Source organism: Cygnus atratus, chromosome 4, assembly GCF_013377495.2.
Source record: "Cygnus atratus isolate AKBS03 ecotype Queensland, Australia chromosome 4, CAtr_DNAZoo_HiC_assembly, whole genome shotgun sequence".
NCBI lineage: Eukaryota > Metazoa > Chordata > Aves > Anseriformes > Anatidae > Cygnus > Cygnus atratus.
In genome coordinates this window covers 46637544-46657071 of record NC_066365.1, presented here as the reverse complement: position 1 = coordinate 46657071, position 19528 = coordinate 46637544, and the positions used below count along the sequence as shown (strand labels likewise).

General features: G+C 49.2%; 1 protein-coding gene across 1 annotated transcript in view; it reads right to left on the bottom strand.

Moving 5' to 3' along the window:
• Positions 1 to 5507, bottom strand: part of ANTXR2 (ANTXR cell adhesion molecule 2) — a 111938-nt gene extending 106431 nt beyond the window's left edge. Inside the window, exons 1-3 of the mRNA XM_035548555.1 lie at positions 5241 to 5507; positions 4591 to 4662; positions 1560 to 1631 (exon numbers count right to left, since the gene is read on the bottom strand). Of these exons, the coding sequence (XP_035404448.1) occupies positions 1560 to 1631; positions 4591 to 4662; positions 5241 to 5401 (305 nt within the window). The 5' untranslated portion in view covers positions 5402 to 5507. The remainder of the gene's footprint in view (positions 1 to 1559; positions 1632 to 4590; positions 4663 to 5240) is intronic.
• Positions 5508 to 19528: the final 14021 nt, after the last annotated feature.

The window sequence follows — 19528 nt, the reverse complement described above, 5'->3', positions numbered from 1 at the left end:
TTCTTTCTACGCTTTAAACTAGGTTTCCGAGAAAAACTTGGTTCTTTCCACAGCCTGAAGCATGCCACGGGCACGCAACGATAAAAAAGGCACTTGTGCTCCTGTGGCACAATTCCAGAGCTCTGCCCAAGTGCTCTGTGTGGTATCAATGCTGACTCTGAGTTTGATAAGGAATAGACTACTGACAGCGATTAAGAGCCTATTGAAATCAAGAGAAAGGGTCTCACTGACTTGAGCAGTCCTTGGAACAGGCTTAAATGTCCTCTTCTGACCTCTCTCAAGCCATCTGGTAAAATGGCTTATAACCTTGTCTCTCCCTGCAGAGAGCAGCTCCAGCATCCAAGTGCAGGCCGGGGCGTGAGCACTTAGCTGTTCTCAAGTCAGACCACTTTTTGAAGTCCTTGAACAGGTAGGGGCTTAGAACTGTGTCCTCAGACAGCCTACTTCTAGAATGTCAGCCTCCTTTTCTATAGGGCGAGACATTTCTCTGTTGCCAAGGTCACTTCTCTTCAGTGTTGTACTTGCTATTATGTATCCTTTACTAAAAAAACAAAACACCACCAACCTGAATGAAAATGACAGATCATGTTTTGTATCAGTTGCACTAAAGGAAACAGAACGGAAGGACTAGCTCACTTCCGCCCTGCCACAGTTCATTAATATGATTTGTAAATGATTTATCCAAATGTTCCAAATCCAAAAAGTTGTTCATAGCGCTTGGCTTCTGGACAGAAGGGAGACAGTTAGGGTGTGTTGTTTTGCCAGGGCTGAAAGGATTTCTGAAGGACCCAGGTGATTTGAGGGCACTGCAACTGTCCTCTGCTGAAAGAAGGGATTCCACAATATGGTTTCCAGTTCCTGGGGTTTCAGTAGTTAATTTTGCAAAAATCTCTCCTCTGCCTGATTTTTTTTGCTGCTGTTTCCCCATCACCTATCCCTGACCTGCCATAGCTGCTAATCATCACTTCCTCTTGAAATCGGAGCGAGTAGCCTTGCATTCCATTGCCCTTAAAAACATCAACAGAAAGGAAGAGCTCAGGTACCTCAAGACATGCCCATGGTGTCACAAAGATCTCTAACCTTTCAAGTGGCACAAACTCTACCATCTAAAACTTTTTTTGAAGTCATGGTTAGAACATACACAATATGAGATAATGGGAAACATTAATTTACTACTGTGTGCTTTACCTGGATATAAACACTGAAAACTTTTATCTAAAGACCTTGCTTTACAAAAGTACAAGCAAAAATAATTTCTCCTGTTGTGTCAAGGAAGGTGCAGAGTCATGCAAGAGATGAAAAACCAGCAACTCATAGTTGGTGTGCAAAGCAGCAGCAGAATTCACATCAAGAATTTTTCTCATCCCCCTCCTTTTCCCTTTTACTAGGCTCTCCATTGAGATGTTCACAAAGTTAAATCCATCTCTACACCAAGGCCACGTGACTGACCACCACTTAAAGGTATCGGTTATTGTTCAGTATCTGTTACTGTTCCTCTGATTTAATAAGAGCCCTTGGTGGGGAGAGGGAGAGGGGAATTAAAAAAGCAGTGCACTAACCTGTCTCCAGTTAATGGCATAATGACTTGTGCCTGGGAGGAAAACACGATAAACGATAATCTCATCTTGGGGCTTTTAAAAGGGGAAAGAGAAGAAAAAAAACAACAGTTTAGACAAATGAAATGTACACATGCACAGCATTCCATTCATGTACACATTTATTACTATTGTCTTTATCCTCTAACTTCCAAAGAACACACTTTAGAACTAGAAAACAAGAATGAGAAAGGAATTGAAGGGTTTCTGCCCATCTCACTTTCTTTTCCAGGCATGCACTGAGAATGAAGTAGCAGAGTTAGAATTATTTTTCTTTTCTTCCTGACTGAACTCCAAATCAACACATGCTGAACTTACGAGTTAAGAACTCGTGTGACCCAACTGAATGTGAAATTCATAGATTGTTTTCTACCAAAGTATAAAAGATGTGTTTTCATCATCACTCACTGGTGTAAAAATGAGTTAGGGCCTTGCGCTCACAGTGCGCTCTTGCTCCGGGGCAGTAAACATGGACACATGACAAGTTAGTTACCCCTTCTTAAAGTTTGATCTCAACACAAAGTATATTTCCAACTACGCTTTTAGGTCATAAAATCACCAGAATCAAAGCAGCAGTACTGTCTGGCTTTTTCAGCTCTAGTGAAGTGGCATGACAAACTCTTTCAGAATTAGTATGTTTGTCTCTGACACAGAGTTGTGCCACTTGTGATCAACCTCTGTAAAATCATCCAGGGAAATGTCATTGTACAAAGCAATACTGTATGAAATTACTTTTAATAAGGAATTATATCTTTTTTTTTTTTGAGAAGCCCACCTGTCTCTTAGTAAGATTAAGAGGAGTTAACTCCAACTATCAGTGGAAAAATACATCTCTTAAGAACTGATGTTCTGGAAGGCCAAGACAGTAACTTTCCTAAGGTAAGTTTGAACATCTGTCCTACCTGCCTTGAATTTTTATTCAAGGCAAGATATTTGGTAAATTTTATAATTCATGATATATGTGTATCAGCACTGATTTCTTGGGTTAATATTAGTAAAGGCAACAGTTGTAAAGATAAATGACTATACATTTTCAGTTATTTTGTATCAATGACGCAACTTAAAATTATTGATATCACGGAAATAAAAGTTCTGGGAAAACCTTTGGCCACACAGAACTTGGATTTAAGATCCAGTCTTGTAGTCTATTAAGGTACCGAAGATAAAAAAAAAAAAATCTGAGATGCTCTAAATGCAATTATAATCTAAGTTGTGGGTTTATCAGTTGTTTTAGTTGCCACAAGCAGCTGCCAAACAAACAGCTGAAATCCCCACCTCTGAATTAGATCACTATCTATCTAGCCCAAGCAATGCGAGACTTCCCTCTTTGAGATGCAACCCTCTACAAGTAAAAACCTCAAAGTTAGCACTTAACTAACTTGAACTGTCCTCTAACTAACCATGAATCTGTCCTCTTCTCAAGATACCCCATTTCTGTTTTGTGTTCCCAGCACTTGGACTCCGGGATGATGGAGGAGGGCAGGAACAGAGCTATTACTGAAACACGCATGCAACAGACGAGCCAAACTGGTGAGCAGATGCACACAGGTCACACAGCTGTGAATTAATTCTTCAGGTGAAAACTTTAGCTGCGGACCGAAGCAACCTGCTACCGAATGGTTCCTTATGGTTCTGCCCACACCTGTTCTCTTCAATTTAAGAAAGGGCAGGGTCGACTCTGTACCCTGTTTAAAAGTGTACTGAGGCCTGAAGGGGGCACAAAGGCCATATCAGCCCTCAGAGGGCACAGTATGAACTGCTCAGGCTCCCACAAGAGCTAAACGATGGATGGTCCTGCTGTGAAGGCTTAGTGCCATGTAAGGTTGAGCGTGCAGCAGCCAGACACCAGGTCAGATGCACTTAGGTTAGGTTGTCTGTCTCTGCACTGTTAACACTCCTTCAGTGTGTAAGGTCAGCACAGTAACTTACCAACTAAATTATTTTAGATAATTCAGCCAGACCACTACACAACAACTGTTGCAGAGGGCATTCTAATTTGGCTGCAAAAGATGGTGAATGGAAGGATTTACACCAGACAAGCACCACTCTTTTAGTGGGGACAAATGTATTTTTCAGTTCTTGTTGAAAAAGAAGTGGTGCTACAGTGTCCCCAGGCTCTCTTCTTTTTCTTATAAACTTTACAAAATAACTTTCAGAAGCTCATGTGAGCCATTTGTTTAACATAAAACTTGCTTTACAGGTGATGGATGTAGGCACTGTATTAAATTATGCAAGCCTATTTGTATCCCCTTATTATTAGCACGCCAAGATTATAAGTGCTTGATGAATTTCTTTTTCCAGAGCAAAAACTGCCACATCTGTCTCTGTATTTTTGGAGGTTTTCTTTGTGTCACTCTTTTTTTTTTTAAAGCAGGATGCTACATCCCAGTCACCCTCAGCTGTTTGTACAGTTAGCCACTGTTTACAACAGCCATTTCTGCAGCACCACTACTTGCCAGACAGTACTGCGAGCCAGTTAAACATAAAGTTGATTACATGTACTTATGACACATACACCGTTACCAAGGCACAAACTTCCTGTATATTTTTCTGAGCTTGAAAGATACTTCCCCATTTTTCACCTGCGCCACACATTTACATACACACAGAGGTGTAATCAGATTGCCATCTTTATCTAGATCTCTAAAAGCAGTATACATGAAATGCTGTATGAGGAGTATCTCCCTGTGGTTCTGTGAAAAATATGTATGAGAAGCATTTCCCTGTGGTTCAGGGAAAAATAAGAGCGGAAAAAGAGGAATTCACCCCTAAAAGTACTTTGAGAGACTTAAGTGTTTAAAGATGCTTACTATTGCCTTTTTACTGAGTTCCAAACATGAGAAAATTAAGGGAAAGTTTCCAATATTTTCTCGCAATCAGGGCATTAGAAGCCAAACTCTTAACATGTTTGCGAGAGGGATTTACCGAGCTTACAAAAACGGGGGCTTTCTCAAGCTATCCCAGAATTAGAGATACAGCAAGGAACAAAACGCACCTCACAAATCTTTCCGTCAGTTGATGCACAAAATCAAATATCTCGTGCCAGTTCTGTGCTACGCTCCCAGACCTGGAAAGAAAACCAGAAGCGTGTGAGTCGTAGGCCTGAGTTACGGAAGGGGGGGGAGGAAGGGGGCATTTCCAGCGAGACCCAGCCCCCCAGGACTGTTTGCTCCCCGCAGGACCCCCCGGAGGTTCCCGGGGGCGGTTTTGGGGCCGTTTCCCGGCGGGGCAGCGAGCAGCAGCCGAGCCCGGCCGCCGCAAACTTCCCCGCCACAAACACCACCGCCGGCAGCTGCCGCGGGGGAGGGGCGGCAGCTGCCCACAAAACGGCCACCGCCGGCACTTTTTTACTCAGAAAACGCCTTTTTACCTCACAAAAACAAAAATTAAAAAAAAAATAAAAAACACAACGCTGCCCACTCGCCGCTGCGGCGACCGTTAGCCCGGTGCGGCGGCCGTTGAGCGCGGCGCGGGGACCGTTAGCACGATGAGGCGAGCCCCGTGTGGGGACCGTTAGCCCCGTGTGCGGACCGTTAGTCCGGCCGGGGCGGCGAGCCCCGGGTGGGGGCCGTCAGCCCGGTGAGGCGACCGTTAGCCCCGCGTGGCGGCCGTTCGCCGCCCACTCAGCCCCCGCGCAACCCTTACTTGTCCAGCACGAAGTACATGTCGAAGGCGCCGTGGCACGACGGCTGCTCCGGGGCCGGGGCGGCGGCGGCGGGCGGCAGCGGGAGCAGCAGCAGCAGCAGCAGCAACAGCGACGGCAGCGAGAGCGGCGGAGGCGGCGTTGGCAGCGCGGGCCCCGCCATGGGGCCTCGGGGCGGCGGCGAGGGGACGCGGGGGCCCGGCGCGGCCGTGCTGCCGCTCAGCGGGCGCGGGCGCTGCTCGAGTGGCCGCCCCTCGCCCGCCGCCGCCGCTCGCCCGGCCCGGCCCGGCCCGGCCCTTCCCCGCTCGTCAGCGGCGGCGCCTGAGGCGGGGGCCGGGGCCGGGCGGGCTCGGCCCGCCTCCCTCGCCGCCCCCCCCCGGCCCCGTTGGCCACCCGCAGCCCAGACCAGGGCGACCCGGCTCCGCCACAGGCGCCTCCCCGCCTGACGGGGTGCCAGCCCGGCTCGGTCGTGCCGTGCCCTCCCCTCAGCCGCTGCCCTGCCTGGGTTTCCGTCCCGCCGGCTTTCTGAGGCAAGTTTGAGAGCCGCCGAGAGCCGAGCGAGGCGATTGCGACACGCCACGGGGCTTGGAGTCCCCGCGGGCGGTGCAAACTCAGAAGCGAGGCACAGCCGGGGCTCCCCGAGCCTGGCGTGCTGCCCGCCGACAGCCCCCTGAACGCTGGGACTGCAGCCTGTGCGAGCCTGCCGCCCTCTGAGCAGACTGAAGCACCAGCCTCCTCGCGTTGCGTCTTTTTAAACTATTGTTATTATTTTTAGATCACTACTTCCCTTTGTAAGCACTCATCCTAGCGTTCTTTGCCAGTTCAAAGACCACTCAAGTTCTTTTTTTCCCCCGAATCAACCAAAAGCTGTTCCAAGTCGTGTTACATCCGTGCGCGTTAACCATTTTCTCGTTTCAGAAACCACCTCCAATGGACCCAAACTGTTGCTCTGGGACTGCGCACGTGGTAACCACCAAACTGCACCGCTTCACAATAGACTTCGCCATGCTAAATATAGAGCAAGCATTTGGTTTGAAGCATAAGCTGGATCCTTCGCAGTGAACATGAGGCACTGTAGAAAGCGTCACTTTATGCTGCAAGAATATTATCTCTTCAGAGTTTGCCATCTGGGGCCTAAGGTTTTCGCAGGAAGTTCAAATATGCTTTATAATCTTAAAATATTATCTGAAGGCTAAAAAGATGCGTGAATTTTCTCTGATGAAAAATTCTAGCCACGAGCTGCATAGACCAAAATTATCTCCCAAGTTAAAAATAAATGTCTAGCCTCTAGTTCTTTGTTTCCTGTACGGAGTTTTTGCCACAAGCACTATGTGACGAGTGATTGACAGGATTTCAAATAAAGTTGGTTATTTTGTTCACCATTTTGTTTTAACAGCATCTGATCCGAGCGGCTTTCATTTCCAGTGGGCTGCATTCACAGCTACGATGCAGGGAAGCTGAAGGTGCGGGGCTCTCCAGCGCCAGAGAACTCAGGAGACTTCAGGTTTAGGGCTGGCTGGGCATTCTTCCTCACCATGCGTTAAGCTATGTTTTTCTAGCCAAGTAATATGTCCTAGAGCTCTCAGATTTACCAAAAATGTGTCTTCTGCCATGATATCAATCATGGGAGCAATAAATCAGTAAGGCTGTCCAACTGTGGCAAGATAAAACATGGGTCAGAGGTGCCCAATGCCTTACAAGAAAATACAAGTTTCCTTCAGAATTGGACAGTCTCCTGAAACAAATGGCTTGTGGTGGAACTGGCCACAGGGTGAGCAGTTTACCAAGACAAAAATCCCCCAGAAATTACCTTTTTCTGCCCCATCCTCTGCCAAATGAATTATTCAGGAATCAATATGAGTTTGTGACTGGCAGTAAGCTGTCACGTCATTGTGGCTTTTATTAAATTAATGTTTTATGGGGTTGCAGGAGGCCTGGTACGCAGGGAACACAGATGGGACCAGGGGGAATTAGCCTCTTCAGACGTGTAAGAGGGGTGCTGCAGCCGAGTGCGCCTGGCCTGCATTTCAGGGCTGCTGGGAGCGCACCCGAGCGTGACTGTGACCTCGAGCTGCGTCCCTATTAGAGAAGCACATCGTACTGCAAGCTTCTGTGACAGGACCTCTGCTTTACTGCGGGTATAAAGGCTGGCACGCAGCTTGGGAGAATCCAGCTGGCTTGCTGGGTGAGAAAAACTTGCAGTGTGGTGGACTGATATTTGTTATCCTCATGGAGCCTCCATCTCTGAGTCGACATCTTTCTTGTTCATGCGTGACAAAATACAAGAAGAATCCTGTGTCAGTCACGGCAGCGATAAGCTGGCAAAGTTGATATCTCTAACATCCATCTTCTCCTTGTCACTTCTAACAAACAGGTTTCCCATGCTGAATTGATTGTTGGAATGACAGGACTCCGCACAGAATTCTAAAGTCTTTTCTTGCTAAATTGGATCACAACACAGTTCCACTACTGTGAGATCAAACAAGTATTTTCTGTTTCCCTGCTGCAGACGTAGGAACAACCTTGGTCTTTAAACGAGTACGATTCCCTACAGAAAGAGTGACATGAGGAATGCAGAGACTGGTAGGGGACACAAGCAGGCAGAGGGCCCGAACTAATCAAAAAGATGTTCCATGCCAAACAGTGTTACACTCGGCAATAAAAAGTGAAAAGAGAGGAGTTAGGGATGCTGACTGTCCTTTGCTTGGGAACTGGCTGGGCATCCCTCCACCCTTGGGAGGTGGTGAGTGGTTGCATTTGCATCACTCGTCTGTGTTTTCTTTTTCTCTTCTTCCATGTTTCCCTCACGAATTTAATCTGAGCCCACATGTTTTCTTGCTTTTGCCCTTCCTCTCTTGTTCCTCCATCCCCCTAGGGGGGAAGGAAGCGAGCAGCGGTGTGGTGTGGCTGCCTACTGGGGCTAATCCACAAGAGGAAGTCAGAATAGCAGGATTGAACAGAGCCTGAGAAAAGAGTGTGAGCTACAGAAGTTACATGTTCCTAGAATTCAGTCCCACCCTGTACTGCACTGGAGCAGCTTTGTGACCGGAACCTTCATCTGCATGAGCACAACCACTTTATTGATGTTTTTAACTGAGACAGTGACCTAACAAGGATCGTGTGCCTCTCACAGGCCTCGCAGGTGAATCAGGCACATGGCCTGCTCCAAAAGGGACCTGAAGCCTCTTCCCTCTGCAAGAGGAACTGGGAAAGCTGCAATCAGAGGTGGCTTGATGGAGATCTTCCTCATGGATACAATGCTCTGCCCTGACACGGCCGTGTCAGAATGCTGTCTGTCATCACACCTGAGCCCCGGTGTGATGTAAGCTGGAAATTTCACCAAAGTCCGTGAACCAACAGTGATTTACATCAGCCGAAGATCTGACTCATGAAGTTCTCATGTTTCTGAGCTAGCAAGGCTAAAGGGCGAGTAAGCTGCATTTTACAGTTCCCGTGAATGTTCAAAACACAGAAGATTAAGGGCTGAGCCGCCTGTACTTTGCCAAAGACTCAGCAAAAGCAAAGGCTGCAAATCCGCTACATTTAAGAAAGGCTGAGCAGCGCTGGCCTCTCCCTCTCTCTGCGGATGCCTTGAATCCAGCACGGCGTGGTGAGGGTCACCAAAACAAGGCTGAGCTTCAGCCTCCAGATCTGCATGAGCCCGCCCCGAGCCGCAGGAGTGTGTGTCACATTATCCAGCTGTTGGAAATTTTACTTTGGCTGCATGTGACCAGCTGCTCGCAGAGAGACCGACCCTGCCAGTCAGAGGTGTGTGACAGCCAGGGTTTGCTCTTTCCCAGTTTCCAAGTGTGTGAATTCCTCTTTTGGTCTGTGGTTTCTGCTGAAGTTGCAGATAAATCAAGCCTGTTTTGCTGGAAGGGTTAGATGAGACAGAGATAGGCAGGGAAGCACAGGGTAGTAGCCTGTGGATGTTTACATGTCCTTGGCTTTATTTGGATTTATGTCGCCTCCTCGCCCAATTCTCAGAACTGATCAGACCATTGTGTCTCTCCCGCCTCTTTCCCTTCCCCTCCACCACGACAGGAACCCTTAGGGGCTGAGCAAAATCAGCTCGGGTGCTTCACCCCGTCACCTTTCTCACTATGCAAATACTTGGGCAGGGAGCGCAGAGCAGAAAAATGTGGCTGCCCAGACAACTGTTTATATACAGAGCCACCAGAAAAAACAGGCTCGTGGAGACAGGGCTTCAGCTGGAGCCTCCTGCTGCTGCCTCCGGTGCCATGAGAGATCCGTGCTGATACCCAGGGAGCTGGACGGGAGTTCAGTCCCATGCCAAGGTGGAGGAGAAGGTGGTGTAGCAACAGGGAGAGGTCCCTGATGCTCTGGGCAGCACCAGGAGACCTCTGTACTGACACCAGGTGAGCCACCTGTTTGCTCTGTGCGCTGCTTCTTCCACTTTCTTTTTCCTCAGCACTTGCAGACAGGTTCCCCGTGTGTTCTCCCTTACTGTGCACCCACCCACACCTTCTCTTTGCCCCACACTGCTTGGGAAGACCTCAGGTGAGCTGTGTTTCTGCTGAACTGAGCTCGGCGTGTTTCAGAAGCATTTCCCATGGTGGGAAATAATTCACCATGGGGAGGTGAGCCCAGCGGGAGGGGAGAGGGCCATTGGGCTCTGCCATAGTCAAGCAGAGGGTTGGTGACCCCGCACACTGCCTTCCCTATAGGCGACAAAGGGTGGGCAGGACTTTGCTGCTCATTAAGTTCAATTCTGGAGCAGGGAATCTCGGCACAACCTCTGTGAGACAGAGCTGCTTTCTGCAGGACTCTCAATGACTGCCAAAATTCGATCTGGGAAAGATTAAACTTGTGTGTGTGTGGCTGCAATTCTGATTAATCAAATATACTTTCTGATGGAGGTCCGGACTTGTCACTCTGCCACGGTCGGGGGCTCTCCCAGGCACTTCGAGCTGCATGAGCTGAAGGGCAGGGGCAACACTGGTGCAAAGCCTTGAGCTCGGAGGAAATGCTGTCCCACAGCGGGCTGACAACACCACGTCTCATTCTTTGCAAAGGGAAAGAGAAGCCACTGCGAGTCCGGCACTTATACAATCCGTGGTAGTCACAGAGGAGCTGCCTGCTGGAGGATTAGCCAAACAAATTCTTTTTCCCCCGTACAGATGTGGCCCAGTGGTCTATGTGCGTTCTGCACGCTAGTGTATAAATGAATAAATAAAAAGGACAGCATTAAGTAACACAGGAACTCATGTTAGTGCGGTGTTGCATGTATCATCCAGATGGAAAATATCTGTCTAGACAAATCTGGGAATTATGCAAGCTCAGAATTCCTGAATAATCATTCCTTTCTGACATAACGAAACCATTTGCGATACCCACCGAAAGTAAACTGAAAAACACAGGAAAAACAACAATAACAACAACTTTAAACTCTGAAAACTAGGAAATCTGAATGTTACCAATACAGTGGATAAGAGACGCTATACATGTGAGAACAGAGCTCTGCAACTAGTGTCTGCACATGGGGCCTCTAGCTGCCCAGGTGAGCCAGGGATGGTAATCAGTGCTCGTTCCTGGTCTCAGCAAAGGCAGAGAAGCTCTCCTGTTTTTCAGCATGATGCTCTGCTGGCTGTCACTGCACTGGGACACGTGGCACCTTTGTTCCCACTACACTCAGGCGAGCAGAGGGACTGAGAAGAAAGATGGAAAGGTGTGTTGTCCTGGTGCAAACCATCACAGAGTAAAAATAAGTCAGCCCTGGCCTGGGAGAGCAAAAAAAAAACGTGATGGAAAACATCAAACTCAGTGCCGGAAGCAGCCGCTGGCTTGGAGCAGCACCAAAGGATCACTTCGGATGGGATTTCAGCACAACTCTAGGGTTGCAGTGACCCTGTTTGGTCTTCTCGGGAAACAACGGCACAGCTGGAGGAGATGGGGAACGAAGCAGGCAGCAGTTCTCCATGAGGGGAGCTGGGTGTATCCCATCAAAGGATGGGATCCTACAGATCCCCAGGTAGGTACCCAAGGGGAGAGGAAAGGAAAGGAAAGGAAAGGAAAGGAAAGGAAAGGAAAGGAAAGGAAAGGAAAGGAAAGGAAAGGAAAGGAAAGGAAAGGAAAGGAAAGGAAAGGAAAGGAAAGGAAAGGAAAGGAAAGGAAAGGAAAGGAAAGGAAAGGAAAGGAAAGGAAAGGAAAGGAAAGGAAAGGAAAGGAAAGGAAAGGAAAGGAAAGGAAAGGAAAGGAAAGGAAAGGAAAGGAAAGGAAAGGAAAGGAAAGGAAAGGAAAGGAAAGGAAAGGAAAGGAAAGGAAAGGAAAGGAAAGGAAAGGAAAGGAGTGAGGTGTCTTGATTCTGTGGCCACCCAATTTGCTATGGTTTTGTCACTTGACGCTAGAGGGAAGGAGCAAGCCCCTTCTGCAGAGCATCCAGACAAGAATGTAACTTTTGTTCTGTTCGGGGTTATCCTGCTTAAAAAGTGACTGGTGTTTATCTAGCCTGACCTCTTCGGGGCTGAAGTGGAGAAAGAGAACATGACACTGTCAAGTCAATGTTCCCTTCTAGGGCCTAGGGAGAGAAAGGGAAAATAACAACTGGGAGGATAAATGATGGAAGAACTGCTTATACTGCTGTTTTAGGGAGGGGGCTGTGTAAATATTTGTGCAAAGACAGCTTTGCAGGGCTCGCAGGCTGCAGCAGAGCTCCCCCTGACACCGCGCGCAAGCCACCATTGGACCAACAGCCTGAAAAAGCAGATGTGCCAATTTCCTGTGCTTGATGATGATGGCTCCTAATTACGCCAGAGCTGTGGCAATGTCCTCTCTTATGTATGACTCCTAATTTTGTTTCGTGAAGTCATCTGTGCAACGCTCTTCCGGCATGCAATCACCGTCGAGCTGCAGTCACGGAGAGCCCTGTGCTGAGTGCCAGCGGCGGGCAGTGCCAAGCAGCCTGTGTGCAGAAACCCTTCGCCCGCCGCCCGCATTTGGGAAATTCAGCCCTGTGCGAGCACTGTGTGCTGCCGGAGTCCTGTGTGTCTCCTCAAAAACATGGCCCAGTGCAGGTGAGCTGATGCCAGACCCATAGCAGGGGCACGCTGCACTTGCAAGCGATGTCCTGCAGGTCGGTGTTGTAACACGGCATGCCAAAACACCTTGTGTAAGCAGGGGCTTTGAAAGGGTTGGGAAGGGACTTTCTGATTTTATTTTATTTTTCTCACGTGCAGTTTTAAGAAAGCATCTTGCATTTGTTTGGCATTACTTTTTCTGTTTTCTTTTTTTTTTTTCATGATTTCTCCCCTTCCTGCCCCCTGCAGCCCCTTGTAGGATTTGCTCATTTGTCTTTTCATCCAGAGCCTGCTGTCCTTGCATGGAGGTCCCTTCTCTTGCTTGCTGCTGGGGACACCTGCAGCCCGTAACAGCTGCTGGCTGTTCCCTGGTTGCAGGTCTGTCATTATAAGGGCCCAAATGTGAGCACCTGGGTGTTATCATGGGGGTGTGTTGCAGGTAGGGGGAGAGAGCTGTGCTCGTGGAGCTCAGTTGGTGGTGGCATTGGCTGTCCCTGTGGTAGGGGGAGAGGCTGCTGCTGGAGGGACTCAGGCTGCCCTGAGGAAGACCTCGTGTGGGATGGATGTTACCCTGTGGTGGTTGAGGCAACGGGGAGAGAGCTGCAGGAGGAGGAGACTGGGCTGTGTATCACCAGGAGGAGCAAACAGGGAGATGCTGGACTTTTTGTGGAGGTTTTATGGAGCGCTGCTTGTAGGTAAGAGCTTGCATCCCATGGAACAGGAGAGGAGGGGTGGTGGCTCCAGCCTGGGCTCCTTCCCTATTCTCTGATGCAGGTCTCCAGACTGCTTGCCCTGCCCTGATAGCAAGCAGGAGGAGAAGTGCCATGGCATGAAGCTCTGGAGGTGGCTGGTTGCTGTGCAGACAGGACAGTGGCTGTGCCATCTGCATCCTTGGATGTGTTTGAGGTTTGAGTGGCCCAAGTTCAGAGTTTGGGTCTGAATTGGGCGTTTGCTGTGTTTGGAGCAGGAGGCTTGACTAGCAGTGGTGTAAGGCCTTCTCCTACCTGAATGATTAGGGGAGTTTGGGGCATTTAAAAGTATGGCCGAAGCATGTAATTGTGAACCTGGTCATGGTGCTGCCTGGACTGTTTTCAGGTTAATGAATTTCTTTCAGTGAAACCAGGAGTCTGTTAGCTTGTGTGAAGCTGCAGTCAAACCTTGTAAAGGATGTGCCTGAGGAAAACCAAAGGTTACGAAAGAGGCTGGGGTTTCTACTGTGGTCAGTCTTTCCTTTGCATCCACTGTCAGCAGGCAGCTGGGAAGGAAGCGGGCTTGTGAGAGCCTTTTTCAGCTGGGTCAGGGGCTTTTGCTGTGGGAGCGACGCTGGCTGCTCCTGTGGCAGCTCCCTGGCTGTCAGGAGGAGAAGTGAGTGTTGGTGGTACCCCGCTGGTCTTCAGATGGGAGGGAGATGGTTGGGACTTGTCCTAAGTGGACTTAATTTTTCAGGGCTCTAGACTGCTGTCTCCTCAGCTTTGAGAAAGTCAAATTGGTCAGTATAGTGGGTGGTGTTAATATGCACTGTCCTCTGTAATTGAGGAAGTTGTTTTTTCCTATGACTGTGTAGTTACGATAGGAGTGGAGCAATGCTGCCTGGGAATCCAGATCTCACTTGGAGAGGTCATGCTGGCAGATCAGTGAATACAAGAGTTTGCTACGGGCAGGAAGGGTGGTGTTTCTTCAGCCAGGGATGAGCAGGTGTACCCATCAGTTCACTCAGAGCCTTCTGTCTGCCTGCTGGTCATGTTGTTGCTTCTTTTGATCCATATCACTGTATCGCCTGGCCAGGTTGAGAGGTGCCTGTCAGTTTCTGCATGGGAGCAGCTTTCCCTCTTTGTTACAAGACCAGTGTAGCAAAGAACGTTTTTTCATGAATCACCCTGAGACTGGGAGGTGCTTTGGTCTGTGCTGAGGCTGTGCAAACAAGATGGGCTTTAATGTGCTTGTAACTCACTTCCTGGGGTGGTGCTGAGTCACAGGGCTCTCACCTGGGCTGTGCACCCAGGTGTAAGCGGAGATGCCTCGCGGCACCGGCATTCCATGGTGCGTGTGCCCTGCCCTTGCTGCTTGGGAGCATTGCCTTTTTTTTTTTTCTCCTTGTTTTTCTGTTTGCTCATTTAGGCTTTCCTGCTCCTGACCTGGTGAAAACCCTTGGAGATGTCTGCAGCCCCAGCAATATGTCGTGGTGGTGGGTACTCAGAGGTGCTGGGTGTGCACAGACCTGAAGAAACGGGGGCCTCACACCTGGGGCGGGAGCAGGAGGGTGTTAGAATTGAACAGGGTTCACATGGGACGGGTGGTCTGTTCTGCTGTCTCAGTTGTCCCCTTGTTACACTGACCACAGCGATTTTTACCTGTGTCAGGGAGACCCTGCAGCTTTTGTACACCTGTTTTCAGCATCCGTATTGCTCTTTTTTCTTAGTATGACAGAACTTCATAAGGCTGAAGCTAAGTGAACAGACCATCAGCTCCACAGGGTTCGCCTAGGAGAGGCACATCATGCATCCGCATGGGCTGAAGAGTAGAGGATGGCTTCATCTTGCTGAACTGGACGTGTCCTAGATGCTTGGCACCCGCAGTGAGTTGGTCTTCCTGGGCGATGGAGAAGACTGAGATGTGTTGTACCTGACCAAAAGTGGGTGTCAGCTTTGGGATGGGTTGAAATGCTTCTGCAGACAGCAGAGCCTGGCTCATGCTTGGACTGGAGCAAAGCAGGTGTATGTGTTTAGTGGGATGTCTGCTGCCGGCACAGTAATGTTCAGCAGCCCAGCTGTGCCATGAGCAGCATGCTGGTGGAGAACTCCCACCTCTACCTTGTACAGCATGCTTCATCCCAATGGGTCCTGCGTCACATGGCAGATGTGATGCAGAAGGCAGGCTATGAGGGCAGCACAGCTACTCAGAGTGATGTGGCAACTGCTCAGCAGCAGACATCAGCTGTGCGTGTCCTTATCTGCAGGAAATAAAGAATATCCCCATGAAGTCATGGCTATAAACCAAACCTTCCTGACATTTCCTCTCATGAACCACAGGGACCTTGATGAACGGAGGGGAAAGACCAAACTGAGTCCTCCATGAGGAGTCATCACCTTAGTCCCTACCCTGTGAAAAATTGCATACATCACATCCTGTCAAAAAAAAATGTTTTTCCATCCTCTTTCTTCTGAGCCAGGACTGAGTATGTGTGCTGTCCCCCAACTCAACCCATCCTGATGGAGAATCATAGAATATCCCGAGTTGGAAGGGACCCATAAGGATCATCAAGTCCAACTCCTGGCACCGCACAGGTCTACCCAAAATTTTAGACCGTGTGACTAAGTGCGCAGTCCAATCCTCTTAAATTCAGACAGGCTTGGTGCAGTGACTACTTCACTGGAGAGCCTGTTCCAGTGTGTCACACCCTCTTTGTGAAGAACCTCTTCCTGAAGTCCAGCCTAAAGGTGGAAAGGTGAAGGTGGCAGCTGTGGGAGATGGGCCCTAAATATCTGTGGCTCACTTGGTTGTCTGCCTGGATTCACTTACCTGAAAGGGGTCAGTAGCTAAGGCAATGTCTGCAGCTACTCATGCATTATCTCTGGGGCGTTTTCCCATGTTTGTTTTATCCACCTGCAGTGCAATCCTTGAGAATTTCCTGTGTGTAAAGCAGGCAGGCTGAAATCTCCCTGTGCATCTCTTCAAGTCCCCAGGTTTCCTTGAATAAGACATGCTAAGAAACAGTTTCTCACCTTTTGTGTTGTGGGAATTGAGAGCACTCAGCATCTTGTAGGAAGTGTTTCACATCTTGCAGAAGGAAACAGTTACTAAATGTAGTTCATCAATGCAGAATGCCGTGATGTGATTTAGAAGCTCATTAGAGATCATAATCATAGTGGCAGATGTTGGTCGAGAGTTAGAACCAGCACAATGGAAAATAAGGAGCTGCTTGCCACAAGGTTGATGAAGTTTTGAGGACATTTTCAGAAATACCTGAGTTCATATATGCTGTGCAAGTTGTTCTCCAGGTTTCAGGGTGCATAAATCCTTTGGAAAATAGGATGGAAGTGCTCAAACATCTTAAGTCCTTTTCAAGATATGACTCTTGCTTGTAAGGAGTAAAATTTCAATGAATGCATGCCTAATAAAACCAGCATTAAACTTGGACATGATGCTGTGCTAAAGGAGTTTTCACTGCATATTCAGTGTGGGTTGCACGCAGTGGGGATGGGGCTTTGCGGGGCGGTGGGATAGCCCTGCTATTGTGATGGCTGAGCCTGAGCTCCTTCCTTTCACACTTGACTTGGGCGTGGGTTGGGGCGGCTCCTCCACCTTCCCCATAGGCAGCAGGTCATAGCTGTGTTTTGGGGAAACATCCTGAGGTGTGCCATGCACTTGGAGGGAGGAGAGAACAAAATGGCAGTGAAGAGCCACGAGAACCTCTCCAGGGTGGTGTAAAGAAGGCAGTCACACCACGGGGCTGTGCGTGGTGGTTCTGACAAAGGAAACTGAGTAAAGCCATCATCTTTCCCTTGGGAACCCGTCCCTCTCATTAGCTGAGCCATGTGAGTGTCGCAGTCCCTGAAGTGATGTGGTTTTGTGCAGGCTGACACCCGGCGTCACCACGTCCTTGCACATCAGGAAGTGTGGCATCTTCCTCCTCAGTGGTTTTTTGGGGGGGGTGTCTCTGCGTGCTGGGGGCCTGGATGGTTTCCTGGGGAAGCCCAAGTGATGCTGGCACCAGGAGTGACTTGGCTTTAAAGCCTAGCTGTATGATTTTGGTAATGGGAGTGTCTTAACAAAGCCTTTCTCGTCAGGATGTGGAGTCACCTGATGAAAGCATGGCCTGATAACAAAAAAGTCTCCTCGCAGAAAATGAGCTCTCGGTTGCTGTGGCGCTGTTCTTGCGAGGCTTTCCATCTGCCGCGCAAACAATATCTGACTGAGCCCAGCAATGCTCTGTGCCAGCAGCATCGCTCCTGACAGCTTCCAGCTGTCGAGCAGGCGTGGGCACCCAGGTGCCATGGTGAGCCAAGGCGCGTGCAATAGCAGCCCCGTGGGAGGAAGGAAGGGAGGCACCTGGTGTGAGCCCTGAGCATCCCCAGGCACTGGAGAGGGGAGCTTTGTAGAAAAGAGTACTGAAGAAGCGAGGAGGATGGGTCTGCATGGCCCCATACAGGCACCAAGCCACTGGGGTGAGTTCCTCCTAGTGATGCACCAGGCTCTTTGCTGTGAAATGAGGCTAAAAGCATGTAGGGGATGGTCCATGTGGAGCAGGCTGGGGCTCAGCTCTGTGGCTTGCTGCGGCCCCTTGTGGCCCTGACACACCTTTTTGGGAGGTGAAAGCGCCCGGGAGCCACCGTGGGGCCCAGAGCGCAGCCAGAGCCTCGAGCTGCTACTGTGGCACAGATGATCTCCATAAACTGTGATGACATTAATCTAATGTATGCGTTCTCCTACAAATGTGAATACCAACAAATACAAATTCTATGCAAATAAGGCGCTCGCGCAGTATGTGCAAATGGCTGAACATCTGAGGACTCAAATATTACGGCAGAAGTTTCTCACAGGGATGCTGGATCCAAAACGTGCCGCTGCGGAGCCCGTCTGCGCTCCCACAGGAGCTTCCAGGTGAGGTGGAGGGGGACGGCACCACCAGGAGCCAGGATGTGGGTGCCCAAGCATCCCATGACTGACCCCAGCAGGGGATGAATATGACCCTGAAGTGAGGCTGGGGCAACGCTGCCACTGGTGAGTGGCATGGGAAGGTGAGGGCCTGAGCACAACCCCCCTGTAAGGGGCGTTTTTGGAGACCCAGCGCTGTGTGGATGTGTCCCACCTCTGAGCCAATGTGGTGGGGATGGGGGTTTACGAGAGGGAGCGAGTCTAAGGGGGTTATTCCACGGATGGAGACTTTGCTCCCTTAAAAACAGGCCAGCTCTTTTGGTGCTGGCATGGAGATGGCAGAGGAGAGCTCTGAACCACCCTTGAGATGTCTGCCTGTCTGTCAGCCAGGGCTGCTCACGTGGCACATGCGGTAGATGCCTGTTTTCATTTGTGTGGCCCCCTTGATAAAACAGGCAGAGCAAACCCGTACCCCTGGATAAGAGTTAAAGCTGGCAGCTCCCAGTGCACTGTGAAATCTTGTTGGATTCCTAGGAACTTTTTGCTACTTTGCACTGGATTTTTCTCCTTTCCTAATCCAGGTATTGCTCAAGTTGTCACAAGAAGTTTTGGTTTACAGCCCGTGTACCCCCTGCTGGCTGGCACAGACCAGAAGACAAACAGGTCCCTGCTTCTGCTTGGGGCTGCGTGGAGTGGGCAAGCCCCAAATTCCATTTTGGGAATGGGGAGAGCAGGTCCTTGGGGCAGGGGCTTTTCTGTGGGTGGGAGGGGAACCATGAGGCAGCACTGCCAGGGATGCTTCATCCCAAATCCTCCCTTCCCTGGCAGCTATTGTTTCCCAGAGCCCGTTCCCAAGCCCTTCCCTTGCCTCTGTTTCATGGGCTGTAAGGAGGGGACGCTGCACTAACACGCTTCTTTGTTCCCATGTTAGATTCCTGCATGGATATATGATGTCCCCCACCCCAAAAGCGCATCCTATAAAACAGGAAAAAATCCCTTTTCGAAGTGCTCATTTAATGGATGAGAAAGATGGAGGAATCATACAGAGCAGAGAAATCTTTAAAAACGAGGACTGAAGCAAATATAGCTTAGTAGTATACTAGTTACAGAATGAACAGCATATTGTATGTGCTGTGTTAGAGGTATGTTATGAATAACAAAAGCACTGGAGCATTTACATATTTGTTTTCAGAAATCCTGGCAGTTGGATTTCACCATTCTGCGCCTCTTTGCCAGAATCACTAAACAGTGGTACATATGGCTTCTGAAGTACCATATGCCATAGAAAACGCGAGCTGATGCCTATACTGATGCGACACACTATAGTCTTTATTTAGATTTTTTTGCAGTTTTGAACAAAGAATATTAGATCATGCAAAACATTGTGCAAGCAGCATGTAGTAGTACATACAGTAAAACATAATACATTGCGACCGAAGAAAAGCAAACTTAAAAAAAAAAAAAAAAAGGAAAGAAATGATAGTATTGGGAATTAGGATGTGCACGTGCCAAGAAATGTATCAGGCAGCGCGACACGGCTTTGTACGGCTGCAGCAGGAGATTTGTTTGTGCTTAAAGCAAAGAGTTCAGAGACAGAGCCCTGCAGACGAAGTGGTTTTGGATGGAGGGGCAGCTCGAAGAGATGCTCTCTGTTCCAA